Source organism: Eublepharis macularius, chromosome 5 (assembly GCF_028583425.1).
Source record: "Eublepharis macularius isolate TG4126 chromosome 5, MPM_Emac_v1.0, whole genome shotgun sequence".
Classification (NCBI taxonomy): Eukaryota; Metazoa; Chordata; class Lepidosauria; order Squamata; family Eublepharidae; genus Eublepharis; species Eublepharis macularius.
In genome coordinates this window covers 59,547,999-59,565,520 of record NC_072794.1, presented here as the reverse complement: position 1 = coordinate 59,565,520, position 17,522 = coordinate 59,547,999, and the positions used below count along the sequence as shown (strand labels likewise).

Here is a 17,522-nt window from a genome sequence, read left to right as displayed (position 1 = left end):
TTTGTCATCTGCTTGCCAACAGCCACTAACCCTTAAAAAATAAACATGTTCCCACCTCTCTGCCAAGGAAGGAAGTGCAAACATCTCCTGACAAGGTCAGAAGAACAGTTCTAGTTCATTTCCGCCAAGGATAGATAAACAGAGGGATTCCCTTTTGGCAAGGCTAAGTGGAAATAGTTACGGAGGTTCTTTCAGACAACATGCAACATTCCCACCTCAAACCCACCTTAAGTGATGGAAGCAATGAAAGTAGCACTATTTCCAGCTGTACCTTCACTGCCCTTTATTTTAGAAATTTAACCCCAGATTCTAAAACATTCACATACTTTGAAGTAGACTTTGGTATCTCCATTCTAAACAGAACCTTCCAGAAAGTTTTTGATTAACTTTTTCTATCTGCTGCAGAAAGCCATAACCATCTTCAACATGAAGAAACAGAACACACTAGAAACAATGCACTTGATGCTCAAAAAATGCACTGGGCTGGATCCAAAGGAGCACAAGGGGAAGTCTGCTAACAGAAGGGATCTTTTCCAGTTCTCTTATCCAACAGCAGCCTACTGTGCCACCCAAAATGCTGTTCCAGGTGTGTGCATGTCTATGGCTCCAGAGGAATAACACGTAGTGGAACATGGGGGTCAGCAGATGAAAGGGGAAATCAGCAAAAATCTTCTGAATGGAAGTGCACTTCTATGAACGGAGGTCAACAGTGGATCCAATCAATCGTTTCTTAAAATGTTTTAAGTCTTCAACTTTCAATATAATACTATTCTTTGTACAATGTTTATTTGTATTTTCTTCAGTAAATGTTGCTGCAAGAAATAACCCTCCCTCACTCCCTTAACCCTCCCTTACTCAGAATGAATTCACTTTCTGACTCACGGTCAGAATGAATTCTCAGTAAATGAGAAGGTGATTTATCACTTACTGAGAAAATGAGGCTGCATTAGAAAGTTACTGGAAGTATTACTAGAGGTGTGCACCCCCCAAAAATCCAGGTGGACATTTCAGGGATACCAACTACCCCTCCCCAAACCCCAAAAATTCGGTATCCCTGAAATCTGGGTTAGATTCTCTGATCAGGCTTGAGAATCCCATATTTATCTGGCCATTATTCCCTATGAGGGAAAACATCTTGGGGCTGGGGGGAATTTTTCCAGCAAACGCCACCAAATTTGTAGGCAACCTATTCCCGATTATTCACAAAAGACTCCTCTAGTAAGGGGGGCTGAGGCTGCTGATGCTGAGCTGCAGAGTTTAAAAGGCATCCTCCAGCAATGGCAGCCTGAAAGGTTCTTTTGAGGCCTGGGCAGGGGTGGAGGGGCAGAACGGGATGGGAATCCACTCTGCCTGCTGTCTCCTCCTCCACCCTGCCAGCCTCACCCCATTATCCTGCTGCGGCATGGAGCTCAGCTTGGCTCCATTTGCGTCACTGCCCTCTCACTTACTGCTGCAGCTGCCTGTAGTGGCTGCCTGCTCTGGTCGAATAATGCAGCCCAGCAGAGTCTGGATGTCTGGATAGAATCCAAGATTCTTCTAAGTGAACTGGCTAAGAAGGATTACACCAGACCAGCATAAATCTGGCTATTTTTGTCAGTTCACAAACCCAGATTGCACACCTCTCCATGTTAACTGATGTACAAAGGTTGTAGCATAGGAGTTTCAATGTTCAGAATCACAATTCCTAAATATTTAACTGAGGGCCTCTGTCGCATTTAATACAGTTGTTAAAAGCCTTCAGTATTTGATATCCCATATCTTGCCCAACTCCAGTGCAACTATACTACAAGTAGATCAAGATGGGTAGCTGTGTTAGTCTGTCTGTAGCCTTAGAAAAGATCGAGAGTCCAGTAGCACCTATAAGACTAACAAAATTTGTGGTAGGGTATGATGAGCTTTCGTGATCCCCAGCTCACTTCTTCAGATACCTCAGGAAAGCTCATATCCTACCACAAATTTTGTTAGTCTTATAGGGGTTACTGGACTCTTGCTCTTTTCTATACTACAAGTAGTTTAAGCTGTACCTGTATGGATCTGCAGCAGAACAGCAAGATTCGAGTCCAGAAGCACCTTAAAGACAAAAAGTCTTGCAATATCCATATCTAAGCTCTCTTTCCTACAACATCCATACTAAAAATAACCAGATTCACATAGGCCAGTATCATAGGAAAAAGCAAGGTAGAAATTTGAACTGGCACACGAAAAATACTTTTAATGTATAGGGACGTGTGCTTCTGGTTTCCAATTCGGGTTTTTAACTCGAATTGGGCCCTATTTGGAAAGATTTGGGATTCTTGAATCATCTCCAGCATTGCTCAGCTGATTCAGGAATCCTGAAGTGAAGCTTTCCAAAGCGATTCGTATATTTTTTTGCAAACAGCAAGAAAAGTGCGGCTTGCTTTCAAACTTCCCACCCTGCTGCTTTTTCCTCTGACGGGAGGGGGAGGAGGGTTTCCTCCTCCTCCTGGGTGAAGAAAGTGGTGGGGTGTTTGAAACTTAAAACCAACCTTTTCGAGTCGCTTGCAAGCGGCAAGAAAAGGGTGGCTTTAAACTTCCTGCCGCTTCCCCCCCCATGGGAGGGGGAGGAGGGTTTCTAACTGTTTTCTTTCTTCGAGTATACCCAAACCAGGAAACCCAAATCTTTTTCAAGTGTACATCCCTAATAGGTACTACTAGCTGTTGGTAGGTAATCACAACTTGAATCAACAGAAATTTTGTTCTAAACTAGTTCATAGGGTCCAGCAAGTATTTAGGTACTGCAGGTACAAAAGTCACAGAAACGACTTATTTATACTAATGTTAATCACATTTGAATTCAACTCTGTAGCACTCCTTAACCCAGCATGTGGAACCTCTTATCCATCCATCCCATCCTTTCTCTGGGAGATATATACAGTTTTCTCCTTATTTTCTCCTCACTATATTCTTATAAGGTAGGTTAGGCCGATAGACAGAAGACACCCACCAGCCCAGTCAGTTGCATGGCTGAGTGAGGAGTTAAGCACAAGCACAGGTCTTCCAGTCCTCTTAACATAAGAACAACAGTACAACAGGGTTTCCTGGTTTTCTTAGAAAAATGGCTTAAGGAAAATATTAACCAGCAACAGATATTTGTAATATTCAAGTATCAGAATGTCACACTAATCATTTGAGATTTGTCATCATTCTAGCCATTTAAAATGTTAATACCTAACACTCACTTCATTAATATCAAAATCATTTGCTTACAAAGGCTGTTGCAGCGAGTCTCTAGGGAAAATGCGAAGGTGTACTTACCAAACTAGACTGAGTAATTTGGCAGTTGTATCTTTCCTTCCCTTACTGGAAAAAGCAATAATCCTATGCATGAAGTCATTTTGAAGGCATCCCAAACACAATGCATTGCACATTATTAATTTATTCAGAAAACAAGACAGACATTTTTAAAAAGAATCACGTTTCAGCTAAGCCTTGCTTAGCACTACTCCCCAGCCCTCCACTCACATACAGGAATAACAAAAATTACTTTTTTAGACACTAAGCCAAAGTGTTTCTTTTTACCCAGGCTTTCACTAAGGGGGAGTGAGTGAGCTTTTTAACTGTTTTTACAATCTACTTCTAACCTGAGTACTTTTATGAGGATCATATAGGCTACTTTATGTCTTATGCTATTGGTTTTTATTAACTGAGTTTTCATTATTTTTTATTTTTATTTTATGAATGATCTGAGGACATTTCTGAAGAGGCATCATACTTTTTTTCTAATTAATTGATTTACTATATTACCAAATGGCAAGGATTTTAAAGAAGTAATTTGTCCAAATTTTGGTACTTGGTAGTCTGATTCTATCCTCTGTTGCAGCTATGCTTATTATTATTACTTTCATTTATAGCCCACTGTAATGTTTTGCAAGTAATTAAGTTTGTGTGTTTTATTTCTGCTTGTTAATGTGGGTTCTTTAAAATGGTTGCTGTGAGTTTAAACACAGGCCTCTGAGGAAAGAGAGGGGGCTGGCTGGGTGAGTGGAGTGCTATCTGATTGGACTGTGGCTGCACCATAGGGGGCAGAAAGAACAGCAGTTTTGAGTCAGTGCTGAGGGAAAGCTTTTCAGTCACCCTTTGTATATATTAAGAGAGAGATTATTCTAGTTAACTCAAGCAACCTGAGTGGAGCCTGAACTGTCTGTGTGTTATTCTGCCAAACTCAATGAAACTGTGTGTTACTGAGAGAGTTTGTGTGTTTCTCAGAGAAATGATTCTGATCAAAACAGACAAACTATGTGGAGCCTGAGAGTCTATGTCTGTGTTGTTAAGGATGGCTGTGACCACAAGCAGCCCTGAGTGGAAGTTCAAGAGCAACACACTCCAAACTTCCAGGATAATGAGCTGCCACCAGCCTCTCTCGACTAAACTTTCAGCTGTGGAAGAGAAAGGCAAGTTACCAGCCCTACCAGGTTTTAGACATGAACTCAATCAACCCTGCAAGGTAGACCACTCCGCAGATTGAGTTCCACTGAATAATTATTTGAGTAGCTATTATAAGGATCTGCCAAGTGACTCTCAAAAAGACTTTACTGCATGAGTTAAGATCTTTATTGATAACCTACCAGTTCAGTACCCTACACCATCCTTGACAGAAATGGCATTTCTCTACAAGCATAAAGCATATGTAGGATTCGAAGCACGGACAAATTCCAAAATCCCCATCCCTTTGAAGTAACTATTAGCTGAGTTCAAGTGAAAGCTTCCAGGCAGGAGAAAGCAGAGTTGGTGGGGGAAAAATCTCAAGGTTTTGAGTGTCTGTGCTAGCATCACTTCCCAGGCTCAGCCAGAGGAGTATAGAAGAACATACAGATATCAGTAGAGGCAGCCCCCCTTTGCATACTTTCCCATCCCAATCATGAAATAGCCACAGCCTTTAGTTATACCATTAGCATCAGAGCAGAAACAAATAGTACACAGGGTCTTATTGAGTATGACAGGTGAACACCTGACAGCTCTGACCAAAATGGACCAAAGTACTGGATTCAGATTGAAGCCTGCGAATTCCCCAAAAGTACACATGGTTATACTCCAAAAAGTTTATTAACAGAAGTGCAGGAGGGTACAGATATACAAGTGTGAAGTGTGCAACACTAGATAACTAAACTAACACAAATAAACAGATTTTCAGGTTCTAAGCCCAAGGCTGCTTTTCAGGCTAAACCAAAAGAGGCCAAACAAGGTTTCAAAATCTCAAAATTCTTGGCTAGCACCAATCCAGGTGAGCAGGTCCAGAGAACAAAAGCAGGTAGCAGAAAACACTTCAGCAACCATACAGAGTTCAAAAACAGTAAGAGTCAGTGTGTGGGGGGGTGCAAGCTACAAAACAAGAACGAGGACCCGTTTTATAAAGCCCTTAACAGACTGGGACCAGCATACCCACATGACCGTCATATGTTCCCCGGAGGGTAGTCAGTGATAAACAGCTGTTGTCGGTCCCCAGCCCCAAGGATGCCCCGCCTGGCCTCAGGAGGGCTCTGGTCACAGCCAACTCACTTTTTAATTCCACTCACACAGAGCTTAAGTGTTCTCTACTTAATCCAAGCTTTTACCTCAAGAACACCTCTTTTGTATTTGTGTGACCTGTATATCCCTGACTCCCTCAAAAGGTTTTCACTGCCACGAAAAACTTTTACTTCAGACCTCCTTGTTGTAACTTGTAATATAAAAAGTCTTGTTATACATAGTAGTTTGAAAGAATGGTCAACACATGAGGGTGGTTGTGAGATTGGAGGATATTTTTCTTAAACAAAAGTAGAATTTATTTGTAAGTACATGTGTAATGGTTCCAGAGTTTTGATAATCATATTAGTTTCAGAATAGTTCTTAAGCTTGGTGGTTTCAAAGATTTATATATTCACCAACCCAGTCGCACAGACTAATTTTCCACACAGGTCTTCACTAACAGCATAAACTTTCATCTAAAACAAAGAGGTATAGATTCACTCAGGCCTCCCACACAGTTTGCCTGAACTAGACAGATCAATTTATCACTCAAATATACACATACTCTCTCTGGTGCACACACAGTTTGCCAAACTTCGACAGAATTTCTCAGAACTCCACGCAGATTCACTGAACTTGGCAGAAAGGGATCTTTCAGGCTTCCATACTTGGCTGCCTGACATAACTAGAATAAATATTTTCTCCCAGAAACACACAGGGTGAAGCCTGAATGGAAGGGTCCTGTATTGAAAGTGTTGGTGACCACAGGCAAAGTAAATATTCTGTCTGAATCTGGGAAATATGGGGATGTGTAAGTAAACCTCCTAAGTTTACTTACTAAACTTCTAAGAAGTCTCCTGCCTGGAAAGCTTCCACTACAGACTAAAGGGTCTCCATATGAAATCTTCTCCTTCTCAAGAGTCTGTTGAGGAGTTTTATGCCTAGAATTGCCACTGCTATTTTGTGGGGGCATGACAGATAATAAAGTAAGTGGTTGTTGTGGGTTTTCCGGGCTGTATTGCCGTGGTCTTGGCATTGTAGTTCCTGACGTTTCGCCAGCAGCTGTGGCTGGCATCTTCAGAGGTGTAGCACCAAAAGACAGAGATCTCTCAGTGTCACAGTGTGACACTGAGAGATCTCTGTCTTTTGGTGCTACACCTCTGAAGATGCCAGCCACAGCTGCTGGCGAAACGTCAGGAACTACAATGCCAAGACCACGGCAATACAGCCCGGAAAACCCACAACAACCATCGTTCTCCGGCCGTGAAAGCCTTCGACAATACAATAAAGTAAGTCTCAGAAAAGTTTTCCTTCATAGTACTGGTTCTATGGCTTGCATGTCCAGCAGGTGACTGATGGCTTGGAGTATAAGTTGATGTTGTTGTGGCTTGCTGGATCTTCAGGAAAGGAGAAACCTGTTTCTTGAGGGGGTGGCATGTGGAGGAGGCTATGACATACCCCTGACTGACAGTCTGCTGCACCCACTTGTTCTGAGTGGAACAAAACCAAATTGGAGTGAAAGCCCAAGTCAGCCTCTCACTGTGGTGCCAGGAATTGAAGGGCTTGGCTTCTTTGCCAACTTGTTGGCCAAGGGCCCTAAGACTCAAAACATACCTAGATTAACTTGTGTTCTCTTACCTAAAGGTTTGTCGGGAAGTGTAGGTGTCCTTGCAGCTTAAAGTTTAGCATTTACAGTGCAGGCGTCCTTGCAGCTTAAAGTTTAGCATTTACAGTGCAGCAGGGAGGGAAGTGCAGGCGTGGGGCGCCTTTCCTCCCACTCTCAAGGTGCATCACGGCATTTTCCCTTCCCCTCACCCAACCTGGCCCTGCAGAGCGACGCCTGGCTGCACCGGGAGACTTTAAGCTGCAAGGACACCTGCACTTCTCTCCCTGCTGCTCTGTAAATGCTAAACTTTAAGCTGCAAGGACACCTGCACTTCTCTCCCTGCTGCTCTGTAAATGCTAAACTTTAAGCTGCAAGGACACTTACACTTCCCGACAAACCTTGAGGTAAGAGAACACGAGTTGAATCTAGGTATTTCGTCACGTTTGTTCCGGCTCTATGATGTTGAAGTGGGCTTGGAGGTGAAACAAGACCCAAGTCATCTTGCAGAATCCGGAATATCAAATCTCTATGCTGGAGAGATTCTCTGGGGGCATGAAAGGAACTTTGGCTTGATTTGTTGTCATCTTTTTTTCTGGAAGAAGAGGACATTGCTCAGAATTCAGATGCTATCTTTATTTTACAAAGATTTTGTTTAAGCTTGGTTGGATCAGGGGCTATATCCTCTAAAAGTTCCTTTGCCCACATGATGAAGGCTCTGGAGAAGACAGAGGAGGCTTCACTTGCTCGGATAACAAGGGCCGAGGCCTCATAATAGGCTTTCTTAAGGAATAATTCATTATTTCTGTCACTATGATCTCTGAAGGTGTTGTCCCCACCTTTTGAAACTATCACCCCCAGAAACAAGAGCAGCAACCAGGCCAGGGCTTTCCGAGGGGAAGGGGGGAAGGGTGTATATTCTTTTTGAGAATGAGGTTACGCTTCTCTCTTGGCCCAGGGAGGCCCACTCACTTCTAAGAACCTCAAAGGAATCTGTAAAAGGGATGATGGTGGGAGCTGGTGTTGGTTGGTGAAAAAAACTTGCATTCCTGTTAGAGATGTCTTGAGGAGCCTGGGGGCAGCTTGTCTTGAAATTGTTAGTCTGGACATGACCTTTCCCAGTTGGCATGGATATGGATAATCCTCCTATTGGAACAACCTGGTCAAGGCTGGGCCTGAAGCGGTTGTGTCTTCCTCCAACCACTCCCCGTCTCCCTTACCTGAAGCCATGGAATCTGAATCAGAGTTGGAGTGCAGCGACTCTGAATAGCCAGAGGGTTAGAATGTCTATTCGTGGAGACTGAGGGTGGCCTAGCCCTGGAAACCAATGCCTCACAGTCTGCTGGGCCTAGAAGATGATCAGCAATGGCCGGTCCTGTGGGTGATTCGGGGATCAGGAAATAAAGGCCAGGTTCCTCAGAGGAACAGTGCTGGCATCTGCTGGATTCCCTTCTTCATCTCCTCTGGTGTTGGGGGAGGGAAGAATAGGGAAAAGGGAAGGAGAAATCCTCATCCCATCATCTATGGCATCTCCTTTTTCATGCCTTTTTTCCTTCAGATCCTGTTTAACATCCTTCAGCACTTTCTTAGTAATATAGGTACAGAGGTCCAGGTGGAGTAAAGCCCCATCAATGATCATTCAGAGGGAGGGAGGGAAAGGGAAAGGAAAACTCACCCTCCAAAGAGTTTCCCTGTTGCCCCCTTCACCGCCAAGGCCAGTGAGCAGAGTGCCCTTTCAGTGCTGGCACTTGCCAGGACCTCCTGGGGTGAGAGGTACTGGCTTGGATGAGCTGTAGGTGGCTCAGCCAACAGGCTCATTCATTACTGGTGCTTCAGAGTGGGAGAGGGCCTGCTGACTGCTGTTGGCAGGGGAGTTAGCCTCCCTGTTAGCAATCTGGAGGTGAAGGGGGCTGGCTGCTGAGTTCTTCAAGTGTTTTGACACTTTTCTTCTGCTTCTTCCAGATGAGAAAGAGAGTTATCTGTCTACGAAGTAGACAGGGTATGGACCGGGACAGGGGTTGAGCAACTTACGGCAGTGGAAGCCATTGCAAAAAAATTGCATATACCCTGTCAACAGAGTTAGGAGCTGGTACAACCCATACAAGGATACTTTCCCTCCACTGATGGAGAAGTTCTTTCTGGACTTCGGGATGACACATATCAAATACATCTGCACCAGCCCAAACAGTTAAAATATATATTAAAATGTTTGTAACACAGAAGATAAAAACACAGACCAAGATAAAGCCTAAAGTTTTTTTTAAAATCACAAAACACACAAATTCTTCTTTATCCATTTCTTCTACATCATTTGCACAAGTTAGATCATTCTTGTGTTTTGAATCCTAATGATAGTAAGGGGCATCCTTTTACTGATGGGGAAATTTCCTCTGATTCTCTCTTCCTTCTATAGCTTCCATAATTGCATGATTTTTTGTCTGCAACTTTCTCCCTTTGCCCAGAAATGCCTGAGAGTGGGGAGGGCACAGAAGGATACTATATGAAAAGGAAAACAGGGTTAACATACCTGTAACTTATGTTCATCGAGTTCTTCTGTGCTGACACACATGGCACTGCGCAGGCGCAGGCCAGCCGCCGGAGAATTTTCTAGAGCTTCCATGGCTCCGAAGGGGCCATTTGTCGCGCGCCTCAGCGACCGTTTTCCCGCCCAAACGGTCACGTGATCCTCCAGCGACCAACAGCCCCTTCGCTCAGTTCTCCCTTGCCGCCGCTTGACCAACACACTTCAGCCATAACACCTTAAAAACACCAATTTCCGTTACAGCCATCACATTATCGTGCATTGGAGTTCACAGCAGGGTAGGAGGGAGGGTTGTGTGTCAGCACAGAAGAACTCGATGTACATAAGTTACAGGTATGTTAACCCTGTTTTCATCTTCGTTCTTCTGTGCCTCCACACATGGGAGTGTACCAAGCTTCACACAATAAGGAAGGCGGGGGTGAAGTCCAACACAATTTTATTGAGCAAACAAGAACAACAACAAATAGATATGCATATATACATCTATGTAAAAAACCTGTGTAAGGACACATAAATACTCAATATTTACATATATACACCCCAAGGTACATATATACACTCTTCCACTCAAGGGTACCCAGCAGGTACGCCAAGAAAGTCATACCAAAACTCCTTCAGGAAAAAAGGGAGTGTAAGACAGCCTTGGCCACAGATACATCCTGCTCCGCATTGACATCAATGGCGTAATGCCTGACAAAGGTGTCTGCAGAGGACCATGTGGCGGCTTTACAAATGTTAACCAGGGGCACCCCCCTGAGGAGTGCCGAAGAGGATGCTTGGGACCGCGTGGAATGGGCTCTGACATGAAGCGGGCAAGCCACCCCTGCCAGGGAATAGGCCTTGCTAATGGCCGCCACAATCCACCTAGACAGGGTCTGTGAGGAAGCCCTGTTACCCTTGTCCTTGGCCCCAAAACATACAAACAGGTGAGGACAGGTGCGGAATTCCTTTGTCCTATCCAGGTAATAGGCTAGGGCCCTCTTCAAGTCTAGGGAATGAAGGGCCTTTTCCCCTTTAGAGGAAGGTTGAGGAAAGAATGCAGGTAGTGAGATATCCTGCGAGAGGTGGAAGGCGGACACCACCTTGGGCAGGAACCCGAGGCAGGGACGCAGGACCACCTTGTTGGGATGAAACACAAGAAAGGGAGGGTCAGACCGCAGTGCAGACAGCTCACTGACCCTCCTGGCCGATGTGACGGCCACCAAGAATGCTACCTTGTAGGATAGCATATCCAAGGGGCATGTAGCCATAGGTTCAAATGGAGGCAACATGAGACGTGAGAGCACCAAGGACAGCGACCACTGAGGCACTGGTGCCGACACAGGTGGGTAAAGATTGTACATGCCCTTAAGGAACTGGCGGGATTGTGGGTGAGAAAACACCGTAGCACCCTCAACTCGGGCGTGAGCAGCTGATATCGCTGCCAAGTGTACCTTGAGGGAGGACACCTTCAAGCCCAGGCCACGCAAGTGGCACAAATACTCGAACACAACCCCCAAGGGACTGCTGTCAGGCACCACTCTTCTGGCAAGTGCCCAGAGCTCAAACCTGCGCCACTTGGCTGCATAAGCGCGCCTAGTGGATGGCCGACGAGCATTCAGGAGGACCCTCTGTACCTCGTCAGTAAAGCCTATCGGGGAGGAACGATCCGCCAAGCCGTTAGGTGCAGCTTCCTGGGATCGTGGTGGACTAGGCTCCCGTTTAGGAGAAGGTCTTGCCGAGGGGGCAGACTCACATATGTCCGTTGGGACATCCGCAGGAGCTTCGGGAACCAAACCTGCCGTGGCCAGAAGGAGGCCACCAGGATGCAGTCCGTCCCGTCCTCCTCTATCTTGCACAGGACCCTGGGAATCAAGGGGAATGGAGGAAACATGTAGTGCAAGCCCTGCGTCCACGTAAACTGGAAGGCATCCCCAATAGAGAGGGGGTCGCTCCCTGCCCTGGAACAGAACGTGTGGGCCTTGGTGGTCGCCGCAGTGGCGAACACGTCTATCACTGGATGACCCCACATCTAGAAGATCGGCCCAACGCACTCTACGTTCAGTTCCCACTCGTGGTCCAGCAAAGGGACCCTGCTGAGGGCATCTGCCCGGGCATTGTCTGACCCAGCCACGTGTATAGCACGGAGCGATACGCCGTTCCTGATAGCCCACTGCCAAGTGAGCGTGGCTTCCCGGCACAGGGCCATGGACACTGTGCCACCCTGCTGATTCACGTAGTACATGGCAGTCGTGTTGTCCGTCTGCACCAAGACCTGACGATTTCTCAGCAGTGCTGTAAGAGACACAAGTGCGAAACGAATGGCCCTTAGTTCAAGCACATTGATATGGAGGGTCTTTTCCCTCTCAGACCAGACATCCTGCACAGACACATCACCACAGTAAGCCCCCCATCCCAACAGAGAGGCATCAGTGGTAACCGTGATGTCATGGTGCTGATACCCAAAAGGGGTCCCTCTAAACAAGTTGTCATCAGACAGCCACCAGTCCAAGGAGGAGAGGATTACCCTCGGGATAGAGAATTTGAGGGACGGAGGGTGCAGCAGAGCATCGTACCTCCGCACAAACCAATTCTGGAGCGGGCGCATACGCAGCCTAGCGAAAGGCACCACAGAGGTGGCCGCTGCCATATGCCCTAGTAAGCACTGGATAGTGCGCACAGACTGGAATCGGTTCCTTTTAAACATGGACACCAGACCCTTTAGGGACCTAGCTCTCTCCAGGGGGAGCAGAGCCTTACCCTCCACAGAGTCTAACAGTGCACCAATGTAGGACACTTTGCAGTTGGGCACCAGCTTGGATTTCTCCAAGTTCACCAGGAGCCCCAGGCGTTGGCAAGTGCTAAGTACCAAGCCAATGTCCTGCACCAGCCTAGACTCCGATTCAGCCACGATGAGCCAGTCATCGAGGTACGGAAAGATGGTACAGCCTTCTTCCCGCAGGAAGGAAACCACAGGGGCCACACATTTCGCGAACACTCGTGGTGCAGTGGACAGGCCAAAGGGGAGCACCTTATACCGGAAAACCCTTCGCCGGTAAACAAAGCTCAGGTATTTCCTGTGCTCCTTCCGTATGCCCACGTGAAAGTATGCGTCTTTTAAGTCAAGAACCGCAAACCAATCACCCTGTTTCAGCAAGGCGATCACAGCCGCCAACGTAACCATTTTGAATTTGGCCACCTTGAGGAAGGCATTAAGGCCCCTCAGATCTAAAATGGGACGTAAGCCCCCATCCTTCTTGGGGACCAGGAAGAACCTAGAGAAGAAACCCTGTACAGAATCCTCATAGGGCAATTCTTCCACAGCACCCTTGGCCAAGAGCGACACGATCTCCGCATCCAGCTCGGCCATAGTGTTATTGACAGCTGTCAGGGGTGAACTGCATCTAGGCAGCTCAACAAACTCCAGCCCGTATCCCAGTTCAACAATCGTTAAGACCCATGAGTCAGATGTTATTGACTCCCACTCAGAGAGGAGTGGACTCAGTCTGTCCGAAAAGTTCGGGGATACGGCTGGCGTGACCCGTCAGTACTGCCTCCCGGCGCCCTGCTGATCTTTCTGCTGGGCCGGTTGTTGTGCCGGACGAGGCTTGAAGGGCCGACGCCTCCTCTGCTGTTGTGCGGGAGGGTAAGGCCGCTGCTGGTAGGCAGGATACTGTTGGTAGCCCGGCTGCTGTTGCTGGTATCTGCCCTGGTAATGGTAAGGGCCGGACCGGGGAGCGTACCGTGACCTGGAGGAGGGCTTGTCTGCTGGAGCCAGACCCAAAGACCGCGCCGTCTGCCTGTCCTCCTTTTTCTTCTTCAGGGTCTCGTCGGTGGACTTGGAGAACAGCGAGTCCCCTTCAAAGGGCATGCTCTCCACCCTGGAACGCACCTCTTGGGACAGGGCCGTCGACCGCAACCAAGAGTGGTGCCTGAGGACCACCGCCGAAGCCATCCCTCTAGCAGCAGTGTCAGCAGCGTGGCTCCCAGCATTCATTTGCTGTTTAGACAGCCGGACAGCCTCTGTTTGCAGCAGGGACACCACAGCCTTCTGCTCAGGAGGGAGGTCTCGGGTATAGGACGCCAACTTCTCCCAGAGGTACAGTTGGTACCCTGCCATGATGGTCTGGTAGTTGGCAATCCTCAGACCCAGCGAAGCTACAATGTACTGGCGCCTGCCCATGGCATCAAGCTTCTTGCCCTCTTTATCGGCAGGCACCGAGGAGTGACCCGATCGTCGGGGGTTGAACTCCTCTGTGACCAAGGAGGAAGGTGGAGGGTGCTTCACCAACGCCGGCCAGGTGCCCTGCTTGATCTTGTAAAGCTGCTCGATGCGCTTGGATGTTGGAGGTTGATCACAGGGCACCTGCCACACCTTCTCCACAATCTCCTCAATACCCTCGAGCATGGGGAAGCCAACGGACGCCGGATTATCCCCATAGATACGCTTGAGGAGCTTGTCCTTGGTCTGGGGGACTGCTGAAGAGATATCCATCTCGAGAGCCTTGGCCATCCTTGCCATCTGGTCGGCGTAGATGCGGAGGTCCTCGAATGGCGAGTCCGCAGATGGCACTAGCTCCTCAGCTGGCGATGGTTCGGACCAGGACTCCGACTGGTAGCCAAAACTCCCCACTTCCTCCTCATCGGAACCGAGCTCGGATTCCTGAGCCCGGAGTGGAGGGGGAGCCCACGCCGACCTCGATGTCGAAGGCCTCGGTTCCGACACGGAGAAGCCCGCAGGTGCCCCCTCCCATTGGCAACGGTATGGCGAGGGGAGGTAGGAAGCCTGTCGATGCCGGGACGCAGTGGACCGGACTGATCGGACACTGTCCCCGGAACCATGCCGCTCACGACCGACCGGAGGTGGAGACGGACGGACAGGCGACGGACGGCTCCGACGAGGAGACGGGCTCGGTTCCAGCCTCGGCGACCGAAGGGCAGGCGATGGTCGGCTCCGACGGTGCGGGCTCGGCTCCGGCCCCGACGAGAATTCTGCGGACACCGTCTCGAAGGCCATCGGATCCGGCACCGGCACGGAGATGCCTTCTGGCTCAGGGGAGCCCAGATGAGGGGAAGGCGTGTGAGGAAGCACGATGACCTCCTCCTGAGGAGCGGGACGCGGCGACCGATGATGCTTGGTCTTCTTCTTCTTCTTCGCCGGTTCCGAAGAAGACCTCGGAACCGACGCGCTCCTCGCCTTCGAAGGGGACCTCGGCTTCGACCTCTTAGGCTTCATCGGAACCGATCCGGACGTTGGTTCCGACCGGGGACTCGGTACCAGGATCCTCGGTTCCGACGTAGGTCTCGGATCCGACCTGGTAGATGACGCGCTACGGGGCGGCCGCACCGGTCCCTGCGCTGGAGAGGCCGCTCTCGACGCCGAGGTACTCGGGGGACGCGGTTTCGACCCCGACCTCGCGGAGGCCACTGAGCCAGCTCTTGAATGCCGTTCGGCAGAGGGGCTAGGGCCAGCCTTGGGGGAGGGCAACGGAGCGCCTCCGGACATGACCTTCTGCCACAGGGAGGAGTTCAGTCGGGCCTTGCGCTCCTGCCGGGCCTTGCTGGTGAAGCCCTGGCAAATCTTACAGGCCGACACGTTATGGGTCTCCCCCAAACAAAACAGGCACAGTTCATGGCCATCGGTCTTGGCCATTTTCGTGTGGCATTGGAGGCAATGCTTAAAGAGAGCCTTTGAGGCCATCTTCAGGGGCACGCGAAAGGAAGGTCAAAAACAGTCCGAGTCAAATTACCGAGTCCACAACAAAGTCCAAAACGAGATCCGAAGAATAGTCGAGGTCACGAAGTCCGAAGTCAAAAGCCAAGCAATCAGTCAGAATAAAGCACGAAGCACAAAAAAGCACAGAGCAACGAAGCTCACGTTCTCTCCAAGCGGCGGCAAGAAGAGAACTGAGGGAAGGGGCCGTTGGTCGCTAGAGGATCACGTGACCGTTTGGGCGGGAAAACGGTCGCTGAGGCGCGCGACAAACGGCCCCTTCGGAGCCATGGAAGCTCTAGAAAATTCTCCGGCGGCTGGCCTGCACCTGCGCAGTCCCATGTGTGGAGGCACAGAAGAACGAAGATGAATATGGGGAAATATCTGTTTCTGCAAGCAGAATGGCAGCAGGATACAACCCAGCATCTCTCTGAACAGCTTTCTAACCCAGTCATTTTGTTGCCACTCTCCTAGCACTAACATACATTTTTCTTTACATATACAATTTCCTCTGTACAGGTAAATTAAATCTCTTACTTGCTGGAGTTGTGCAGTCTCATATCAACTTTCATTAAAATCTGTATGTCTGATGGAGGAGACATCGTGTAGATTTTTAATCTAAAATATAAAGCATAATATTTGATTCTCTCTGCTATGTTATAAGGAATTTCTTACAGTGCAATATTCAAAAGGAAATTACCAGAGTAATGCGCTTGTTGCAGGACAGTATAACATTAAGGCACAGCAAACTATTCTACATGTTTTAATTGCTGACTTAACAAAAGAACATATTAGTACATACCTTTGACAAATGATAGGATCAGATTCTTGAGGATCAACATAGCGCTTAAGTACATCACACAATGGTTTATCATCTGGCACCCTTTGCCAAAGAAGACAAAATTATGTTAATCATAGAACACAATGTTTCCAAGAACAGATACTGCAAACAAAATATTCAAGTACCTTTTTTCTGTAAATTTGGCATGACTGTGAGGAAATACGAGCTTCAAGTGCCAATAAAACTTTTTTTCCCTGAAACGAAACCAATACATGCTCTTAAATCATTTTATTAAAATAAAAGTCAATGTAAAAATATAAACAGACCAAGTGAGAGAAAATGTATTGGTAACATTACATAGGGATTGTTCACATGATTATTCTTGCAGATATCATACCTCTTAAATTCCTTCAACCTCAGATTTGTTTACGTAACCAAAATTTAATCCAATAATGAAGCAGAACTTATTGCTTTAGAATGATTCCAAACACAAAACCTCCTTTACGTTGTGTAGCTTAAAACTGTATCTATTGCTGTTTCTCTGATAGTTATATTTTCAGCTGTCAACTTCACATTACTCCCAACTCTCTCATACTTATATGATTTGGTTCTCATTCTTCTATCCTTCCACTTCTGCATTATCTTTCCTTTTTTGTATCTCCCTCTCATATGCATTTAAGATCTAATACCATTTCTTTCACTTACAGCCACATATAAATGTATGTACTAAGTTTACAGGGGGGCCTGATAGTAATGAAAAAGTGCAGTATTGCCATAAGTAAAGTCACTTTGGCTACTGGGGAGATAAACACATGTTGTTGAGCCCAGCTGGCCACAGAAATAAGCACATGCAACCAGTAGAAAATGCAGTACAACTACATATATTTTAATATGTACAATGAAAATATGCACTCGAGTTACTGTCAGAATTAAAACCATAGTAACACAGTTACATTTTGCAATAAGAACATAAGAACATAAGCAAAGCCATGTTGGATCAGGCCAGTGGCCCATCCAGTCCAACATTCTGTCACACACAGTGGCTAGAAATCCAGTGCCATCTAAAGGACTGTCAGTGAGGCCAGGACACCAGAAGCCCTCCCACTGCCTTCCTTCCAGCACCAAGACAACAGAGCACCACCTCCCCACAAAGAGAATACCATCTATCTCCTGTGGCTAATAGCCACTGATGGACCTCTGCTCCATATATTTGTCCAGTCCCCTCTTGAAGCTGGCAATGCTTGTAGCTGCCACCACCTCCTGTGGCAACGAATTCCATGTGTTTATCACCCTTTGTGTAAAGTAGTATTTTCTTCTATCTGTTCTAACCCGACTGCTCAATAATTTCATAGAGTGCCCACGAGTTCTTGTATTGTGAGAAAGGGAGAAAAACACATCTTTCTCTACCTTCTCTAACCCGTGCATTATCTTGTAAACC

The 17,522-nt window shown here is 47.4% G+C and overlaps 1 protein-coding gene across 3 annotated transcripts in view; it reads right to left on the bottom strand.

Moving 5' to 3' along the window:
- Positions 1 to 17,522, bottom strand: part of ZNHIT6 (zinc finger HIT-type containing 6) — a 51,691-nt gene that overhangs the window by 15,462 nt on the left and 18,707 nt on the right. For all 3 annotated transcript variants that reach the window (XM_054979241.1, XM_054979242.1, XM_054979243.1), the window contains 3 exons: positions 16,270 to 16,338; positions 16,106 to 16,186; positions 15,841 to 15,921 (listed from right to left, as the gene is read on the bottom strand). In XM_054979241.1, coding sequence (XP_054835216.1) covers positions 15,841 to 15,921; positions 16,106 to 16,186; positions 16,270 to 16,338 — 231 coding nt within the window. The remainder of the gene's footprint in view (positions 1 to 15,840; positions 15,922 to 16,105; positions 16,187 to 16,269; positions 16,339 to 17,522) is intronic.